Below are 19,844 nucleotides of genomic sequence, written 5' to 3'. Positions count from 1 at the left end.
GAAGACAGGCTTGGTTACAGATCCCACTGCTCAGAAAGGGAAACCAGGTCTCCATGAACATATAACTCACTCAGGAGCACCAGATGCTCCAACATCGGCCAGCCAGGTCCTCCTCCCAGCCACCAACCCTTGGGGCCCAGCCCTGACAGCCCATAGGCTCCATGGCTTCCCCTGCCCCCAGCCTGCCCAGTAGGAGGTATGCGTGGGGACCACCCCAGGACTGCATGGAGGGTGGAGGAGACAGTGGGTCAGAGAAGCCCCACGAGGGTGAGGCAGAGCCCAGGACCTTCCCACCCGAGGATGGCCCTCCAGCTCTTTCAGGCCACACTCAGAGCAGCTGCTGCTCACAGTTAGAAGCCACTGGAGGGAAAACCACAACCACAGCAGGCCCCAGCCTAAACCTGCACCGCCAGGCTGCAGCGCCATGAGAACTGGGGAGCCATGGTCTTCATGGGCTGCCCCAAGGCTAACCAGCAGTAACCATAGGGTCAGACCCAACCTCCTAGGACTAAAACCAGCGCACGGGCTCTGGCCAGGTTCTGCCACCTCCTCTGCCCCTATTTGTACTACCCAGAGCCCCACATCTTCTTCCATCACTGTGTGACCCTGAGAGAGGTCCTGGGCCTCTCTGGGCCACAAGTCCCTGCTCTGCACAGCAGAGTCAGAGTCTGCCCCCTACCTCTCAGAGTGTATGGCAGGGAGGAGGGGGTGAAGCAGCAGCACAAAAGCAAGGTGTGCTGACTATTTATAGCCCCCATGCAAATAGGACCCAGCCCACAGAGGCCCCAGAGGAAGACTGCTGGCTCAGCCAGACTCACGGCCGCTCTGCAGGGCCAGGGGATGCCTGGGGATGGACCCACACAGTCTCCACGGGGACAAGCTCCTTGGAGCCAGCCAGGCCTTTCCCAGCTGCCTAAGGGCTCCTAGTCTCTATTCTGCTTCTCCAGCCTACAGCAGAGGCGGTTTTATGAAGCAGAGAGCACCAGACTAAGGGTCAGTGTCTAGGTATGAATCTCGGCTCCTCCACGTTACAAGAAAGACAGTCCTTTTCTGAGGCCGACAATGTCGCAGATTACCTCTGTAATTACATTAGCTCACTTTATCCCTATGCGGATCCAGAAGGGATTTTACTGATGGGCATTTTACTGATGAAGAAACCAAAGCTCAGAGAAGCTATGTAACTTTCCAAGGTTATACAGCCAGTAAGTGGTGGAAGGATAAATCCAAGCCTGCCTGATGTTGCAGCCCAGGTCCTTTCCAGTAAGCCACGTTGGGAAGAAGAGACCAAGAGAGACAAGAGGGTAGAGGTGGAGAGAGGAGGGTAGAGGTGGAGATGGATAAATGTGCCAGGAACAGCACACACAAACACACATGAAGACAAAAAAAAACAGGGAGGTAAGGGCTCCAAGAGACAGGTACCCCATGCTTGACCAGTGGTCTTCCCCGCTGACCTCGCCGCTTGGACCAGCCTCCATTTCCAAAACCTGGGGAAGGGCCAGGCACGGTGGCTCACGCCTGTAATCTCAACACTTTGGGAGGTCGAGGCGGGCAGATCACCTGAGGTCAGGAGTTCGAGACAAGCCTGGCCAAGAAGTGAAAACCCGTCTCTACTAAAATACAAAAATTAGCCAGGTGTGGTGGCAGGCACCTGTAATCCCACCTACTTTGGAGGCTGAGGCAGAAGAATTGCTTGAACCCAGGAGGGAGAGGTTGCAGTGAGCCGAGATCATGCCACTGCACTCCAGCCTGGGTAAGAGTGACACTCCGTCTCAAAAATAAAAATAAAAACAAATAAAACAAAAACAAAACCTAGGGAAGGCTTGGTCACACTGGATCCCAGCCCCAGTGAATGTGAGCCCCAAATCAGTAGCCCAGAGGTAAGGAAAGGCAGTAGCTAGGCCAGGCCAGAGAAGGCAGGTCACCTCCTCTGGGACAAATGGAAACCTGTTCCCAGCCAGTACCCAGCAGCGGGCAAAGCCGGCCTCAAGGTGATCAGAGCGACCTTGGGTTTGGAGCTCCCAGGCACAGAACTCTGGGTTGTCTCCAGCAGACAAGTATGTGTGCCGCACATCCACACGTGAGTTGGTATACACCAGCAAAGGAGGCTGGGTGAGGGGCATGGCCTGAGGAGCGCCAGCAGGAACAGGAATGCATTTGCTAACTTGTTGGATAATGGTTTTGTCAAAGGTGAAAAACCCTAACAAGCCAATCTCTCTACAAGAGACAGGTCTTCAGAGACTGGCATGCCCATCTCCTCATTGAACAGAGGAGGAGACTGAGGCCAAGGTAGTGCAGTGAGGGTCCCCTGGCTCCCAGATCCAGCCTGGCCCCTCCACCCCATCCCTCCCCTGGTGTTCGATTCTGCCTCACAGGCCACAGCGTGATGCCCGTTGGTCAGAGGAGTAAGCTGGGCTGGAGGAAAGAGGCTTGATCAGGCTGCTGGGGGGAGGTGTGTGAGAGCAGAGGGAGGCTGCCTCAGAAATGTCTAAGGGAGAAACGAGGTGGCACGTTGAGGTCAGTCAAAGCAAGGGTAATGAAAGACCAGTTGCAGCCCCTCGTGGGTATAGGGGGGTCTAGTTCCCTTGAACAGACTACCGGGGAGCAGGGGATGTCCCCCATGCCACCTACTGCAGCCCTGTCCCACACACACCTGACACCTGTCACGGAAGCCACAACTGCATGGCAGGTGGCACAAAGTGGGGGCCCTCCTAAGGATGCAGACTCTGCCTGGGGGAGTCCACAGTGCAGCCTGCCACAGCCTTGCGGATGAATAAAGGAGGGCGGAGGAGACCAAGGCCCAGGCAGGGGCAGGAAGGACAGTGAGAGGAAGTGTGATCAGCAGGAGGGTGCAGGACTGGTCCTCGCAGTCATGGCAGGGCAAGGGGGCCAGGCATGGTGGAGCTGCCAGGTTGGGTAGGCAGGTGGGTGGTAACTGGGCTGGGCGGCTGGTGGCTTAGATGGCCTTCCCATCGGAAACAAGGCAAGGAGGCTATGCGGGTTTCACAACCCAGGAAGTGGGCTCAGCAAGAGGAACAGGAGGTGGGAGGGGAAGGGCTAGCAAGACCCTTTAGAGTTCCTCCACCAGGGCCCATCCCCCAGCCTCCACATGTGCTGAGATAAGAACCAGATCTATGGACTCAGGTCACAGCCAAGTCCCAGAGCAAGGGATGCTCCCCATACTTGCTCCTCCCAGGACAGGTACCTCATCGCCCAGCCAGGGCTCCTCCTGGGCCCCTCCCTCACCCCACACAGACCAACCACTGCCTATAGCCTCTCCTCCCCTTACCCAGCTCCCTCCCTGCTGTCACCACCTCTGGTCCCTCCCCTACCCATTCTTCCCACAGCTGGGAACCTCCTAGGCTCTCACTGCCCCTGGAGAAAACCCAGACCTTTCCAGGCCTTCCAGGCTCCCCACTCCCTGGCCCTGTCCTGCTCTCTACCTCAGTCCCTGCTCTGGCTACTCTGTGAACATGTGTCTCATTTCCCAGCCCCGATGTTTTTGCAGATGTTGTTCCCTCAGCTGGAACGGCCTTCTGAATTCTCACAGATCCTTCCAAGCAGCTCAGAAGGCTGGCCCTGGGGGACTCTTCCCACCTCTCAGGAAGCTAGCTGCTTTCCCACTGGTAACCTCTGCCACACCAGGCCCATAGACCTACAGCCTGGTGGGAGCCAGTCACATAAATATGTGATTACAAAGAAGGGTAAGACCTCTGTAAGATGCGCAGCGCAGGCAGTGAGTAGTAGGGAGTGATGGGGGCTGGAGTAGAATGGAGGCTGCAGGGACCTGTTGGCTGGGGGCCTTTGATCTGAGAGGTCAGCAGGAGCATAATGACCTGCCCTGCTAGAGGGTCTGGAAGGATCAGAGGGGCAGGACTTGGGAGCCTGGCTGTCATCGGCTCATATCCACCCCTGCCAGCTTGTGTGGGGTAGGGCCTCCTTGGAAGGAAGCCACCAGGCACAGGCCTCAAGTCACCAGCCAGCCCTGGGATATGAGGAGTCCTGGGCTCAGTCAGAGGGGCGTGCCCCAGGTACCCCTGAGAGAGGAATAAAGGCCCCTTCATGGCAACAGCCAGAAAGCCAGATCCTGTGAGGACAAGGGACCTCTGTGAGGAGCCAGGGTGGGGGACGCAGCTGGGTCTCTCCGTGAATAACCACACATGTGTGCACACACAGGCACACCCGCCAACCCAAACAGCACACAGGGAGCCCCGCTCAACATCAGACACACACACGCACACAGCTGGAGCCACAGGTACGTACACACACTGCTATGATGACTCAGGGGCACACACACACACACAGAAACACACCCCCTCACCGGCTCTCACATCTCAACAGACACCCAGGCCCACACAGACCACACCCGACCACACAGGCTCCACATGCACGTGGGGTGCCACAAGCTGTAATGTACACACTGGCACAGAGATGCTCCAGGCAGACACAGAAACAAACATACAGGCCTGGAAGGACCCCACATCCCTGACTAGTCTGGCACCATGAAAGTCCAAATTTAGCTTTTTCCACCGCAGCCCCCAGGCACAATGGCTGGGGAATGGAGGAGGGGCAGAAGGGCAGCTGGTGTCAGGCTAGGCTGGGCCTTTCCACCCAGGGAGGCGAAGAAAGTCCCTCTTGGTCCAGAGCAAAGTCTAAAGTGTGTAAGGGAAGGAGTGGGTTGGTCAGGCGCATCACTGGCCAGGCCTCTGCCCGCCCGCCCACCTGCCTGCAGGGACCTGAGGCTGTGGTGGAGGTTGACGGTCACAGGTGGCAGTCACAGGCCTGGCGTACAGGGGGAGGGGAGGGCTTGAACCTGTGCTGGTAGGGCAGTAAGCTGGACACCCCAGGCACAAGTTCCATGAGCTCCAGGCTCACTGTGCAGAAACCGAAAGAGAGGTTGAGCAATTCAACCAAAGCCACAAAGCCAATGGGGCAGACCCAGGGGGAAGTGGGGAGAGAGCCTCCAGCTCTAGTCCTAGAACTGTCCATCTGGCCTCCAACGGGGTGAGGGTATGTGTTTGGAGGTAGGAACAGCTCCTCCATCAGCCCCCAATACAAGAGCCTTACTCCTTAGCCCTTCTTTCTCCCACAGAGTTTCCATGATTTTCCAGATTGTTTACCATTGGAAACAATCATTTTGTGTTTGGGAGAAGCCAAGATGGCCACCTAAGCCTTCTGCCAGCCATCCCCAGGATCTGGGCAGGGTCCACATGATGCTTTCCTACTTGGGGGATCTTAAGAAAGCTGGGAGAGAGGCAGGACCATCCTGCATGGTGGGCCATCCCATAGCAGGCAGCTGACAGAGGAACCAGCGAGCTTGGACCTAGACAGGTCTAGCTTAGATCTGCTGCCTGGGTGCTCCTTGATCTTGGCCCAAGTGCTCTGGTGTCTTCCAGACTTCCTTGGATCGGTGGGAAAAGAGGCTCTGTTAAGCCCTCCAGACACAGAGTACCCTGTTCCAGCCTGAGGCTCTAGGCAGAACCGGGCTGAGGCAGGCAGCATGAATCCACTTCCAGAGGCTGGCCAGCTACTGCCCTTCCCGGGACTCCAGCCTCCCTATCTCAACAATGGAGACCTCTAAGCTTTCTCCATCCCTGACACTGGAGGACCCTGAGATCCTCCTCCCACCCCAACAACCCCAGCCCACAACCTACACCACAGCAGACATCTGATCCAGCCTCAGGCCTTGGCGACTGCCTGCTGTGCTCTGCCTGTTTACCCAACACGGCCATAGACATGATCCAAAGCTTCCGGAGCTGTTGTGAAAACAGCGGCTCAGCCACCACAAGCCTGTCCTCCTGGGTGCCTTGGCAGGGACCTTTGAGGGACAGCCATCCCAGTCCTGTTCCTGGGGCCTCTCAAACGCTCCCCAACCCCTTAGAAGGCCTGTTGAGCCCTCTCCGCCCCAATCCTGACTTTAGGCTCCCTGTCTCTACTTTGGGCCCAGACCCTCCTGAACTTCAGGCTTGTGGCCCCACCTGCCTCCCTGGCTTCACCACATGAATGACTCCAGAAGAGCTCAAGCCTGCCCACACCAGTACCCCACCATTCCCCTCCCAGCACTCCTGAACTAGGAGTGCACGAGCTCATGCAGTGGCTCAGGCCAGACCGCTCCTCCTGCTCCCCACACAATAAGGCCATCCCGTCTGCCGCTGCAGCCTGTCCTCAAGTCTCAAATCCTCTCTTCTCCCACCACCACCATCCCCAGACTCTGCACCTGCCTTCTGACTGCTCTCTATCCTCTACCCTGGCACCCACGGTCCCGCTGCTCCAGTTACCAGACGGGGCTTTTCAGACGGATTTTGTCACCCCCTGCCCAAGCCCCCAGTGCCTCCCATTGCCCCTCTGACAAGCCCAGACTCCTCCCCTCAGCCTGCTCCAGTGCAGCCTGGTCCCCGCCACGCCCGCTTCCCAACCCCTCGCTGTTACCTCCCTGACCTCTCAGGCGGCTGCCTTTCCCTCACTCCTGTGCCCCAGCCACGCTGACCCCTTTCAGTTCCCGGAGCAGCCAGTTCCTTTCCGCTTAGAAGCCTCTGGGCTTGCTGTTCCGTCTTCCTGCTCCACCCTACCCCCACACAGTGGCTCTTTCCCATCATTCATGTCTCACAGGACACTCCCCGATCTGCCCATTTCACAGATGAGGAAAGTGGGGAGCAGTCCAGTCCCTGGCTCAAGGGTGCACAGCCAGGAAATATTGAGCAAGGATTCAATCAGGGTCTGTCTGATGCCTGCATAAGTCCTGCTCCTAAGCCTTCAGGATACCCTCACCCACACTCCTCGCCCAGGCCCATTCATCTTTCGCTCTCCAGCCCTCAGGCTCCTGATGCTTGCATCACTGTCCTTACCACTCCTCAACATTTCTCACCCCTAGCCTCTGGGTCCCACACAGTGAAGGCCAATGCTCAGCCCAACCCTGACTGTGCTGACTTTCTTCGTGTCCCTGGGACAGGCTGGGCCCTGCCCCCAGCTGCTGTGTATGTAGGGGGTTTTCTAGCTCCCCCTACTCTTCTAGCCTCCATCATAACCAGATGCCCACTCCCTGCCCCAGCCCAAAGGCTGACTCCAGGGGTCTGAAGGGTAAGCAGGCTGGCAGGAGGGCTTACGTCCACCCCCTCATTCCCAGCCAATTCTCCCAGCCTAATGTCCTGCAGAAGGCCAGAGCTGGAGAGCGCCAAGGGGAGCCCTGAGGGGGCAGCAGGCAGCTGCAGACTGCCTTTCCCCTCCCTGCATCCATTTGTCATGAGATCTATTTTCTCCCTTTGAAAGGGAGTGAGGGGGAGAAGAGCAGGCAAGGGCTGGGCTGCTGAGTGGGTGGAGCTGCTCCACCGGGAGCTCCTCTCCTCAGAAGACATGGAACCTATTGAACCAGTAGGGTGCTGCCACTGGAGGCAGAATTGAGGGGGATGAGGGAGTCAGAGACCTGGCTCCTCGGCCAGGCTCCATAGCACCTGGCCATGTAACACTGGGCCAGTGCCCAGCCCCTCAGATCATAGTACCCCCTCATCAGTCCCACTTGCTATTTTTTGAATAGTTCCCATGAACTGGGCACTAAATGCTTTACATAACTACAGTTTCTACTCATTCAACTCTGACAATGTGCTAAGCACGATGCTAGCTACTTTGCATATGTTATCTGTCATTTCTGCTCAACCTCATCAAGATGGATGCTATCATCTCATCTGTCGGGGGAAACTGAGGCACTAAGAGGCAAAGCCACTTGCCCAGGCTCATTCATAGAGCTGCTGGGAGCTGCCTAGTCACTGAGATGCAGCCCAGCCATCACCACTCTCAAGGGGGCCATGACTACCAGAGCTGATGCTCTTGAGCCTCGGCTTACAGGGTCAGAGCAAGAAAGGTGCGGGGACGAGAAAGTTGTGGAGACTGCAGGGGACTTCATGACCTGGCCCCTGCCCTTCTCCTAGAGCCCCCGAAAAAAGCCTGGGCAGCCCTGGCAGTGAAAAGCCTGGTCAGTCAGCCTAACCCGGTGGCCAGATGCTGCTCCCCTGGGCAGGCAAGGCAGGGGCGGAGCAAGGCGTAGAGCTGCGGACGGAGGGCTGGTCAGTCCCACTCCAAAACCACTTCCTGGGCAGCCCAGAGGAAGTGAGCCTCCGGAAACGCCTCGGACAGACAGGCCCAGCCTTTGGGAAGTGAACAGACCGCCCCTGCCAACCTCTTAGTCCCTAGAGCCCAGCAACTCCACTCCCTCTAGCCATGGATGCTGTGGGGGACACAGGCGTTGTGATAGGACCCCCACCCACTGTGGGCACACTGGCCTCATGGCCAGAAAGCCTACTTCCTCTGCCGTGGCACTAGGCACACGGTGCTGGCACAGCTGACACGCATCTCCCCTGCACTCGTATCTCCCATCTCCCATCTCCCATGCCAAGCCCTGGTCGGCCTGGAGCCTGGGGCCAGGTGGGAGGGTGGCTGCTGAATGCATGGGCAGAGCCCACCTACCAGGGTGGCCCAGCCCCCCTTAACCCCCTGAGATTACAGCCACACCTGGAACTTCCCCCTCAGGTGCCAGATGCAGGCGACCTTGCTGGGCTGTGACTCTGACCAGGGCCCCCCTTCCTGACCCCAGAATGGGCACAGTGTGGTATGTGTGGGAAGGCATTTGAGTGCATGGATGCCAATGGTAACTGGGAGATCATCTGTGTGAGCGTGAGTGTGCCATGGGTGGCTGCATGTGAGCACCTGTGTACCTGCATGCCCACATGGGTGGTGCACGCACTCATGAGTCTGTGGGTGTGCATGGCCACTGCAGCCTGGCTTGCCATATCCCTGTGTGAGCACGCATATGTCTGTGCAGCAGGCGGGTGATGTCTGAGGATTTACCGTGGGCTGTCTCCAAGACTAATCAAACTCCTTAGAAAACAAGGCTGAGTGACAGAAAGGGCTGGCTCTTCAGAACTCCGGTGGCAGAGGCCCCTACACAGCCAAAGGCACTTCACTTCCTCCACACCAGGTTTAGGGATAGGTCCAATACACAGAAGGCCCAGTGAAGACGACTCCTGTTCTGCCCCAACTCCTACCCCAGGAGTGAGGGCCCTGACCTCCTTTCTGCCCCCTAACCCAGAGTCAGGCCCAGGAAGCCCAGCCCTTATGGCTCTACTCACAGACCTATAAGTGTGTAACAGCCAGTGGGGTTGGCTGCGGTGGTCTGCTCAGGGAGCGCTCCTGGAGGAAAGACGGTCTTTGCTATCCCCCCACTGTCACTCCCAGGCTCAAGCTTCATTAGCACCCATACCCACCACCAGAACCCTGCTCACTGGGGCCCAGTCACCCAGTCACCAGCCTGGAGTGAGTATGGAGTCACCCACAGCAGTGTTTTCATGGTAATGGGGCTGAAGGAGGCAAGGCTTGCCCCAAAACGAGGAATTTCCAGCTTTCTGAGGCTCTTCAGAGAGACTGCAGCCTTCCCAGCATTGTTCCAGACTCTGCCTAGCTCCCCTTGAATTTGGAAGCTGACGAGAGGGACTGAGCCCTGCTCGGGCTCTAGAGAAGTGGGGAAAATGGAGGGGCCTGGGGTGTGGAAGACAGCTCAGCTGTACCTGGAGCTGGAGACCCCATTCCATCCCCCCGCAGCGTCCAACCCACTGTGGGGCCCACGGGGAATTTCAGTGTCCTTGTGTGACGATGAGGACAGTTGGAGGCAGATACAGGGCCAAGGAAAAGCTGATACATCCACCCTCAATCCTTGGCCCACGAGCCACCCTCTCTCTAACTGACCAAAAAGGTGTTACTACTTCTTGCCCCAAACTCATGGTAGGCCCCAGGCCTCTGAGCTCCAAGGCGAGAGCATTCGGGGCCAGAGCCAGGTTCCAGGCGGGAAGTTCCTCATGAGCAGAGAGCCCCTCCATAGACAGGGCAAACAGCTGCGGCCCCTGGGCACATAGGGCCCACAACCAGATCAAGGACTCTGCATGCATGCCCAACCCCATCCAGTCCCACAGCAAAGGACAGGGAGGACAGAGAGGAAGGCCACGCCTGCGCACCGTCCATCTGCCTAAGAGAACTCAGTCCTACCTGGGGCTCCCAGCTCCCGCTTGTCCTTAGTCCTGGCTCCCGCTGCTGCTGCAACGCACCAACCACCAGGAGAAACCGGCCTGCACCCTTGCCTGGCCAGTTCCCTGCAGACCTGCAGGAACAGGAGGAAACAGCTGAACCGGGAGGCACCGCCAAACAGGCTCTCCCCATCTGCCAGTCCCGGCATGGCTGACAGGCCCAGTTCAGTCTCTCCTGGCCCTAAAACCTTGGGTCTCTCTGGATGTGGCTTTCCCTTCCTTGAAATGTAGTGTTGGGTCCAACTTTTCCTGGACACCACTATGTGTCCATTCCATGTTAGGGGCTGGAACACTGTGTCCCTGCCCTCAGCACATTTCCAGCCTGGTGAGGAAGCCAATAACACAGCAAAAACCTGTTCCCGACTCTCCTGTCTGCGGGAGGTTGCCCTGCAGGCTTAGGAGTCCTAGGGTGCAATGAAGTACCACACCACTTTATGGCCTGGGGCAATTCCTCTGAGCCTCAGTTTTTTTAATGGAGAAACTGCTAGCCCCCTCTCCCCAGGTGGTTCTGAGGTTCCAATGATGTGGCGTGCAAGCTCCTGTGCTGGACTCACGTTGAGAATGCCAAATGACTGATTTTTTTTTTTTTTTTTAATGTGGCAGGGTCTCGCTCTATCGCCCAGGCTGGAGTGCAGTGGCACAATCTTGGCTCACTGCAACCTCCACCTCCTGGTCTCAAGTGATTCTTGTGCCTCAGTCTCCTGAGCAGCTGAGATTACAGGCGCGCACCACCGCGCCCAGATAATTTTTGTATTTTCAGTAGAGACAAAATGTTGTCCAGGCTGGTCTCAAACTCCTGACCAAGTAATCTACCGCCTCGGCTTCCCAAAATGCTGGAATTACAGGTGTGAGCCACTGTGCCCAGCCTGAAGAGTGACATTTTTTAATCTCTTGTTTTGTGCATTATAGTTCAGGTGATTCTCACATTACTATTGTGCCCATTACACAGCTGAAAAAACTGAGGCCTGGAGATATCCTGGAAGGAAGAAATGGCAAAGGTAGCAAGGAACTCTGTGTCTCCTGGCTGAAAGGCCTAAGCATTTTTTCTGACAGCCAGCTCAAGCCTCTAAGAAAGATTCTGCTCCCCAGATGTGAGCCCCTCCCCCAGCTGGAGACCCTCATCACCATTCCCTGGGGATAGAGGCATCCTTGGCTTTATCTTTTCGTCTGTACTTTAAATTATTTCTAATTTTAATCTAAACTGTGCCAGCTAAATGGTGTCAGCGCCCTGCAGTCACAGCTCTGAATCACTCCCCACCCCTCTCTCCCCCATTGCTGCTACTGACACTAACGGCTGGTGAGGGAGGGGCTGTCATGCAGGCTGAACAGGGCTGGGTACTAGGGGCTTTGTCTGGGCATCCTCCCTCCCTCAAGCTGCTTGGTCAAGGAGATGGGAAGGGGCAACAGACAGGCAGGAAATTGGGTTGGATACTGTCTGGGCTTTCTTTAACCCCAGCTCCCAGGAGAATGGGAACCATATAGCCGGGGGTGGTGACAACATAAGACTTCAGGACCTTTTGTCCACACAACTTTCTCCATTCTGCAGATAAAGACACTCAGCCTTGAGAGGCCTAGCTTGGGTCTCTTGCTCTTAACAGGCACAAGCAAGTATTGGAGCCCAAATCATTCTTGGATCCAGAGCCCGAGGTCTTGGTCACAACACTGCTAACCCCAAGACTTGCCCTCTAGCCCTCTCCATGTGCACACCCACATCCTCATGGTCTCCCACACACTCACACACCCATACTGGCCTCTCACCTTCCCTCCCAGCACTGTCACCACACACCTTGTCACACCCCCTCCTGCCGCTAACACCCACGCCCAGGCACTCTCCGTTCCCCACAATCACAGTCACTCCCCAAGCATAGACTGTGTCCCACCAGTCACACACTCCTACCATGACCACACACTGCCAGGCTTACCCCAGTACTGTCCCATCCCATAGTCCTCACACCACCCCTCAGCCAGGTACAGCTGCCCAGACACCTCCACACCTCTCTGTCTCACACACACACACAACTGCACACATCACACATGCGCCATACAGCCTCCCTCTGTTGGCCTGCCCACCGCGCCCCAGCTCACTCCACAGTAGGAACGAGGAAACCCCAGGGATCAGTCCCCTCCCTTAGTGACCAGGTGAGCCTGGTCACAGAAGCTCAGTGGCAGAGGGAGAGCCACACATGAGTACACGCACATACACACACTCATACAGATACACTCACACATGAGCCTGGGGGGCAGGCACCCAACACCAGGGGCTTCCACAATTAACAGATCTAAGGTACTTGTGGCCAGTTGGTCACCATGATATACCCAGTATGCAACACTGAAATCTCCAGACACACAGGGACACACACACTGGCAGACAAGGACACACACACACACACAAGTCTGGTGACAACAAAAACACCAAGAATGGTACACACAGTTGCAAAAGACACACACAGAGCCTCAGGACACAAACAGACATACACACATACACACAAGCGAGCCACACATGCGAAAAAGGACACACATGCACAGGCAAGTCCCACAGTGACAGCACAGAAGCTGACACAGACAACCCACACACCCAGATACCAGTGACTTAGCACAAGGAGATAGCGTCCATGCATACAGGGTAGGCATCAGAGAAGGGGACCCCCCCACACACTCACAGCAAATCCTTCTGACCAGGTTTAAGTGGGGGCTCAGTGGGGCTCTCCTGTGCCCCAAGAGTGAGGGAATTGGGGAAGTGGGAGCAGTTCCGATGGTGCTCTCCTTCTGCCTCTCCACCACCAGCCAGGAGGACTTCCCCCTCCCTCCCCTCACCTGGCAGAGCCCCCACAACGCGAGTGGCATCTGGGTTGGGGGCGGGTGCAGACCACACCGGGCAGGGGCCACCCTGGGAAGGGGTCTCAGAGGGGCGGAGGGGTGGGGCAGTAAGGGGGATGGTGGAGACTGGAGCCACGCCCAGCCCAGAGACGGATGAAGGGACCGAGAAAGACTCTTGAGACCGAAAGAAGAGACAGCGAGGAGGAGGCGCCGCGCGAGTCGGGCCTCCAGGGACCCAGGGGCGGGAGGCGAGGCCCGGCGGGAGGCCTGGCCTGGGCTCCGCGGTAGAGCGGATAGGCGGCTGGACCGGCAGGGGGCGGCAAGCGTGGGCCGGGGGCGCGGCTCCGGGAGAACGGGATCGAGGGGGCGGCCGGCGGGGGTAAGGGTGGGGGTGGGGCGATGGAGCACGCGGAGGGCGAGGGACAGACGGATCGGGTCTCGGAGAGGCGCGCAGGGGGAGAACACAGAGTGGGTGGCGACAGACGGACGGTCACAGGGCCCAGGAGACAGTCGGGAAGGACGGACGGGCCTCTCGGAGGAGCGGGAGACACACGGGCGGGCGGACAGAAAGACCTCAGCCCCCACTATCTGGCGGAGGGACGGACAGACAGACGGACGGGGGGACGGAGTCACCGGCATGTCTCGGCGCGGAGGGACTTTCGCTGACCGCGGCTCAGTTTCTCAGTTTCGGAAACGGGAACCGGGCCGGGGAGGGGAAGGAAGGGCGTCGCGCCCTCGGGGTAGCCCCGATCCCGCGCCGGGTCCCGGCCCTAACTCACCTCCCGGCGCAGGGGCAGGCGCCAAGGGTCGCGGCGGCGGTGGCGGGCGGGCGGCTCCTTGGCGCGCGCGGACGGCGGTCGGCGCGGCGCTGACTGGGACGAGTCCAGCGGCCAGTGAGGTGTGGCCCGGGCCTCGGCACGGCGGGCGGGCGCCGGGGGTCGCTCGGGGGATCTGGGCTGCAGCAGCCTCGGGCTCCGGCGCCGCGGCACACGGAAGTGCGAGGGGGCGGGGCGGCGCGACCTCACCCAGGTGCCGCCGGCCCCGCCCCCTCCAGGCCCCGCCCCTCCAGGCCCCGCCCCACCAGCTGCAACCGGGGACTGTGTCCCTCTGCCTCTTTCTGCGCGGGACACTGAGTCTCCCGGCCCCTCTGCCCTCTGTGGCCCGCTTCGCATCCTCCCGCCATTACGCGCAGCCAGCCCTCAGAAGGGGCCCATTTTACAGAGGAGGCCGCTGAGGCCCGATAAGGAGGCGCCCCCCGCCCGCTGGGGCCTGGGAGGCGCCGGCGGGGGTTCCCCCGCTCCCCACACCCACGCCCGGGACTCCCCACTAGCCAGCTGGCCCGCCTCCCTTGGCCCCACTCCTGCTCTTCCTGTTGGCTGGAACTCGGACGCGGCCGGGCTCGGTGCCCGCCGCCAAGCCCGCTGTCCCGGCTCTGCCCCAAAGACTGAGCTGGTTACACTCCAGGGCCGGAGGTTCTCGCTGGTCGGCCGCTGCACTGCTCCTCAGGCGGTTCTGGGACCTGCCCCTACCCCGACTGGCAGTTGCCCCTACCCCGATTGGCAGTCTTCTGCTCTCCTGCCCCCATCTTCGAGACCTCTCTATTGCTCCTGGCAGGCGCCTGAGCCTCCTTTCCAGACGTGGAACTTGGTTGTCAGCCATAACTCATTCATTCATTCATTCATACACTCATCCATCTATTCATCGAGTGTCCCCTAGGCTCAAAGTCTAGGGACCAGTTGGGGTTCTAGGGTGTCCATCCCCCTGTCCCCAGAGCTCAGAAAGCCAAGACATTATCCTTATACTGATCCAAAGAAATGTCACTTCCCAGGAGACAAAAAAGAGGGTTCCAGGTCCTGGGGAACCACCTAGAAGGGATAGGGAAAGTCTAAACACAAGGGATGGAAGTGGGGGACAATCCCAGAGGTGGCCTGAGCTGAGAAAGGGGCTTGTGACAGAGACAGGTTATTGGACTTTGGTCTTCTTACGGAGCAATGAGAAGGTGGTGAAAGCTGTTACAATCAGTCAGGACGACAGGCTCTAGAGGGCTCCTGCGGGATAGATGGGGCAGAGGGACTGCAGGGCAGAGGAGAGGCTGGATGGGGGACAGAAGGGCTGCCATGTTGTCAGCCACCTGGGTTGAGATTGGGGAAGATGGATGGGGAGAAAAGGTCAGACCAGGTGGGTTCCAGGACTATCCTTTGGGAAAGACATTTTTCTCTTCACACCCAGGCCTTGAGCATGCTGTTCTCTGGGCCTGAATGCCATTTCCCACCCCACCCCCAAACCTCTACCTGCCCTGGTTGTGTCCATTCAAATGCCCCTCCTCCCTGATGCCCAGTTGTAATGCACAGCACTTCCCTGAGCGAAGGACCATATTCATTAGCATGTTCTGTGTCCTGATACCATCCCACCCCACCCATCATGCCCCATGGCTTCCCTGGGGTTGGACTGGAGGAAAGGGTGCACAAGGTGAGCCTCAGGTGACCTTTGCCCACTTGGGATCAGGTTTCCTTCTGGCTCCTCCTTCAGGTTCACAGTAAGCCAACCCAGCCTCTCCCTCAACATAAACAATAGGCCCACCCTGTGCCAGGGACTGCAGCCAGAGGGAGGACTGACCCTTGTGGAGCTCCAGGTCCAGCCACCAGACCTTTGTGGCCTCCAGGTCCAGGCACCAGACCTTTGTTCCCACTCCCTGTGGTTCACCTTGGAAGAAGGAAATGAATAATCATGGCTATCGCTGATAGGGGCTACCCAGCACCAGGCTGTGTGCTGGGTGCTGGATGTGTGCAGTCTGAACAGTTAAGAGGTGAGGGCTACTGTTAGTGCCAGTTTTGGTGATGAGCAAACAGGCTCAGGGAAAGGAGAAGCGACTTGCCCCAGAGTACACAGCTAGTCAGTGGCAGAGGTGGATTCAGACTGAGGTCTCTCTGCCTCCAAAGCCCATAGTTTACATCAGGGATCTCAATTCCAACACCACTGACCTTTGGGACAGATGATTCTTTGCTGTGGGGGCTGCCCTGTGCACTGTAAGGATGTTTAGCAGCATTCCTGGCCTCTGCCTACTGGATGCCAGTAGTACCTCCCTGCTTTAACTTGTGACAGACAAAAATGTCTCCAAACATTGCCAAATGTCCGCTGCAGGGCAAAATTACCCCTTGTTGAGAATCACTGCTTTGACATATTCTGGTGTTACAGGAACAAGATTTACATTAGACAACAGGAAGCACTTTCCTGATCCTCAGGATATGCAGACTTGTGAGCTCAGGGGCTGCAAGCACACACTGGCTTCAGCCAATCTCTCTCCTCTGGAGAAAGGGGAAGTGTGATGTACTCAGAGGGGGGCAGAGGGGCTAAGGCTGTGCTGGCTATGCTGTGGCAAGGGCAGAGAAGGGATGAAGGTGGGCTTCCCTCCAGGCCTTAGGTCCAAGGGCCCCAGGGAGAACAGGTTTGCATGAGGTCCAGAGAGTCCAGGCCACGCTTGACTAGAACCAACCTGCATCTTGGAGCTGCTTCTGGGTGCCACACTGGTGGGCCAGGGCAGGGTCCAGATGAGCTGGTATCTGTGTCCCCATAATCTGCCTGGCATCAACAAGAAGGGCCTGCTGAAGCCTGAGAGCAAACCTTGGCTGTGTCACATGCTAACTGTATGGCCCTGAGTAGGTGACCGTGCCTCTCCCAGCTTCGGAGTTCTCACCTATGAAGAGAGCTGATGACAGACTCATGTCAGAGGTTGAATGAGATGATAAGGGTTAAATGAGATGATATATACAGAGCCTCAGCCAGGCTAAACACATTGCCCAGGGTTACAGCCTGTGACCTGGCATGGTCATGTGCCAAGTCATAGGCCGTCAGCCTTGAAAGAGCCTTCAGGCCGGGCGCGGTGGCTCAAGCCTGTAATCCCAGCACTTTGGGAGGCCGAGACGGGCGGATCATGAGGTCAGGAGATCGAGACCATCCTGGCTAATACGGTGAAACCCCGTCTCTACTAAAAAAATACAAAAAACTAGCCGGGCGAGGTGGCGGGTGCCTGTAGTCCCAGCTACTCGGGAGGCTGAGGCAGGAGAATTGCGCGAACCCGAGAGGAGGAGCTTGCAGTGAGCTGAGATCCGGCCACTGCACTCCAGCCTGGGTGACAGAGCAAGACTCCGTCTCAAAAAAAAAAAAAAAAAAAGAAAGAGCCTTCAATGGCCTCTCATGACATGGGACGTAAATCCCTGAGCAGGGCTAGACTCATAGCAGCTGCCTAGAGGTGGTACTTTTCCTCTTCCTCCAGGTTTGCAGCCAAGGAGATGGGCTAGGGGTGGCGCCAGGCAGCTTCCAGACTCCCACCCACGGCATCCACCCAGGGCTGTTCCCTCTGTGGACCTCCTGGAGGATTTATCCAAAGGAGAAGCAGCTTGACCCCTGTCACTTCTGCCTCCTCCAAAGGCCATGAACCCTGGGAGGCCTCCAGACTCCTCCACTCCTGAAGTCCAAGACTCGGCCAAGCAACCTGGAAAAGCCCCCCCTCTGTCCCTGAGGCCCACACAGCTGAAGGCAAATGGGGTCCCTCACTTGATCCCTGCCAAGAGTTGGTCCTTGTCCTGGCCTCTCCGCCTTTTGCACCTTCTCTCTGTTTCTGTCTCTCTGTGTCACCATCCTTGTCCCTGAAGCTTTGGTTGCCACAGCAATCCCCATCACACCCAGAGCACTGGCCTGGCCAAGACAGAGTGGGCTTGTGTTTCTGGAGCAGGAGACACAGTCAACAGTGATAGTGCACCTGGGCAAGAGCCTGGGAGGTGCCCACTGGGGACAGTGTAGTAGGAAGGACACTTGGGACATGCCCATGCCTCAGGCCACCAAGACTATCATCAACAGGAGTGTCAGCCTCAGGCACTAGGTTAAACACAAGCAAGGACAGGCTGAGGGGACAGTGGCCTTGTGGGTAGTACTGCATAGCAGGGAAGTGCCAGGCCAGGGGCTGGTTCACATCCTGGCTGTGCCCCGCACTGCAGCTTAAATGTGCCTCAGCTTCCTCATCTGTGAAGTGGAGTTTGGTAAGATCGACCTCCTGAGGCTGAGGGGATGGAAGAGTTCAAGTTCATCCCATGTTGGTGTTACCTGCCAGGCAGAGAGTTAGTGAGGCTGGGCTAATTGCCTCCATGTTCCTTCCTCAACACATTTGTGTTTGGGTGAAACCTGAGACATACTTGGGGGTAGACAAGGGGAAGGTGCGTCCTGGGAGTGCAGAACACAGGGCTTTCCTGTGGCTCTCCCGGGTTGTGTACCCTGGACTGTCCCTTCTCTGCACTGAAAATGGCATAGCTCCTGCCAGCCTGAGTCCCCTTTCCTGGCTCCTCTGCCCCGCCCCCAAACGTGTGTGTAGGTGGGGAGAAGGGGCACTGGTGTTGCGATAGTCATCAGTAAGAGCCATTCCCTCGCACGGAGGCCAGGGGACCTCCCAGCTCTCCTCCACTGCCCCCACCCACTCAGCTCTGATTTACAGGGTCCCTACTGGGAGGCTCTTGGGGCTTAATCACTCACGGTGGGGAGGTAGGGCAGGGAGGGCTATGAGCCTCACTCACCTTTCCTTTCGCTCCCTGGCCTGAGGGTGCCTCAGCTCCCTGTCCCCACCCCTCAACCCCCCATCCTCCACATCCTCAGAGGACAGCTCACTAAACCCAGCTTGGCCCATGGCAAACAGTGTGGGGGGTGGCCCTGAGCTGAAAGGCAGCCGCTTTAGGTGGGCAGGCTGGGAAGGACTGACTGCAGGCACAGCAGGGTCCCCCAAGCCATGCACACACCTCCATACTCAGAGCACAGTCGCGCACACGCTGGTCGGCGCGACTCTCGTGCACCAGCACAGAGAGGCCTCCGGGGCCCCGCCCTCCCCGTGCCCGCCCCGCCCCAGGGAAGCCTTTCGGAGCCCGGGACGGAGACGCCCGCCCAGCCAGGTGACGGGTGACGCAAGCCCCACTATAAAACACCCGGCTCTATTCCCGGGTCCGGCAGCCACCTGGCTCCAGCCGTCTGGTGGCGCCTTTGCCTCCTCGCCCCCTTTGTTCTCCTTCCAGGAAAGTCAGGAATACCCCAGCTCACCCATTCCTTGGATGGCGCAACTGAGGTCCTAAGTGTGAGGGTTGTCTGGGGCACTACAGCTGGCCTCCTAGTGGGAAACTCTGAGAAGACCTTGAGGACTGGGGGCTGGATATGGAATGAGAGATGAAGAGGGAGAGTCACTGAAACCTAGAAAAGTAGCCACACACGTTGGCCGTTCTGATTTAAAAAAAAAAAAAAAAAAAAAAAAAAAAAGTAATACATGTCTATTACAGCAAGGAAGACAGAGACAAGTTTACCGAGGAAAGTAGGAATCTCCCGTAATCGCACAGGTCATTTCATCTCCCCAGACAGACCTGCCCTCCGCACTGTCATTGCATTGCTACAAATTGTCTATTGAGGACACAATCGGGGCAGGCTTTGTGAAGGGGGTTGCTGTGAGGCCTTCTGAGACTGAGCAGAGCAGCCTGGGGCTCAGGACTCCGTAATCCTTGCCCTGGGACAGGGATTGGGGGAATCCTAGGCCCCTGACCCAGACTTCACCCAGGGTTTGCCAACAACTCTTGGCAGGACTATGAGCAGGGACAGTGGGCAGTGCCAGAGATAAGTGGTTGGGCCAGTTGGACTGGCAGAGCCTGAGCAGCCAGCACCCTCCATCCCAGGTCCTCTAGTGATATGAGAGGCCTTGGGTACGAGGGCACTTCTCCCAACTCCCTCCACTCCCCCAGCCACTGCCCATCGAGGCCTCCCTACCAAGCCTCTGCTCAGGTCGTGTTTTGCCCTGGAATGCCTTTCCATTGAGCTCTAGCCATTTGACGAGGTCCCATGCAAATGGTCTTCCTGCAAACTGTCCTCCTCCAGGGAGGCTCCCAGATCCCTGCCCCTAACCAGAGGCATCCTCTGCTTCCTGTAAACCCCCCAACTCCA

At 57.8% G+C, this 19,844-nt stretch overlaps 2 protein-coding genes across 8 annotated transcripts in view; both read right to left on the bottom strand.

Annotated features, from left to right (window-relative positions):
• PRKCD (protein kinase C delta) overlaps positions 1-13,880 on the bottom strand; it is a 31,170-nt gene extending 17,290 nt beyond the window's left edge. For 2 of the 7 annotated variants that reach the window (XM_077993146.1, XM_015130691.3), the window contains exons 1-2: positions 13,661-13,880; positions 10,027-10,138 (exon numbers count right to left, since the gene is read on the bottom strand). The gene's annotated coding sequence lies outside the window, so the exon portion shown is untranslated. Of the gene's footprint in view, positions 1-6,426; positions 6,543-10,026; positions 10,139-13,514; positions 13,583-13,660 lie in introns of those variants that run through there. The other 5 variants (XM_077993147.1, XM_015130693.3, XM_077993148.1 and 2 more) reach the window with 4 other exon arrangements.
• LOC144339243 (uncharacterized) lies at positions 10,956-19,175 on the bottom strand. The gene is made up of 3 exons (XM_077993154.1): positions 17,058-19,175; positions 12,333-16,743; positions 10,956-11,385 (listed from the first exon to the last, which is right to left on the bottom strand). The coding sequence occupies exon 2, from the start codon at positions 14,051-14,053 to the stop codon at positions 13,652-13,654; it is 402 nt and encodes a 133-aa protein (XP_077849280.1). The 5' UTR covers positions 14,054-16,743; positions 17,058-19,175; the 3' UTR covers positions 10,956-11,385; positions 12,333-13,651.
• Positions 19,176-19,844: the final 669 nt, after the last annotated feature.

This window comes from Macaca mulatta, chromosome 2, assembly GCF_049350105.2.
Source record: "Macaca mulatta isolate MMU2019108-1 chromosome 2, T2T-MMU8v2.0, whole genome shotgun sequence".
In the NCBI taxonomy this organism is placed as follows: domain Eukaryota; kingdom Metazoa; phylum Chordata; class Mammalia; order Primates; family Cercopithecidae; genus Macaca; species Macaca mulatta.
The sequence above is the reverse complement of the archived record's forward strand: the minus strand, read 5'-3'. Positions and strand labels throughout refer to the sequence as shown.

Excerpts from the sequence above, each read along its gene's own strand:
- LOC144339243 (XM_077993154.1), bottom strand. The coding sequence starts at position 14,053 with ATGCGAAGCGGGCCACAGAGGGCAGAGGGGCCGGGAGACTCAGTGTCC.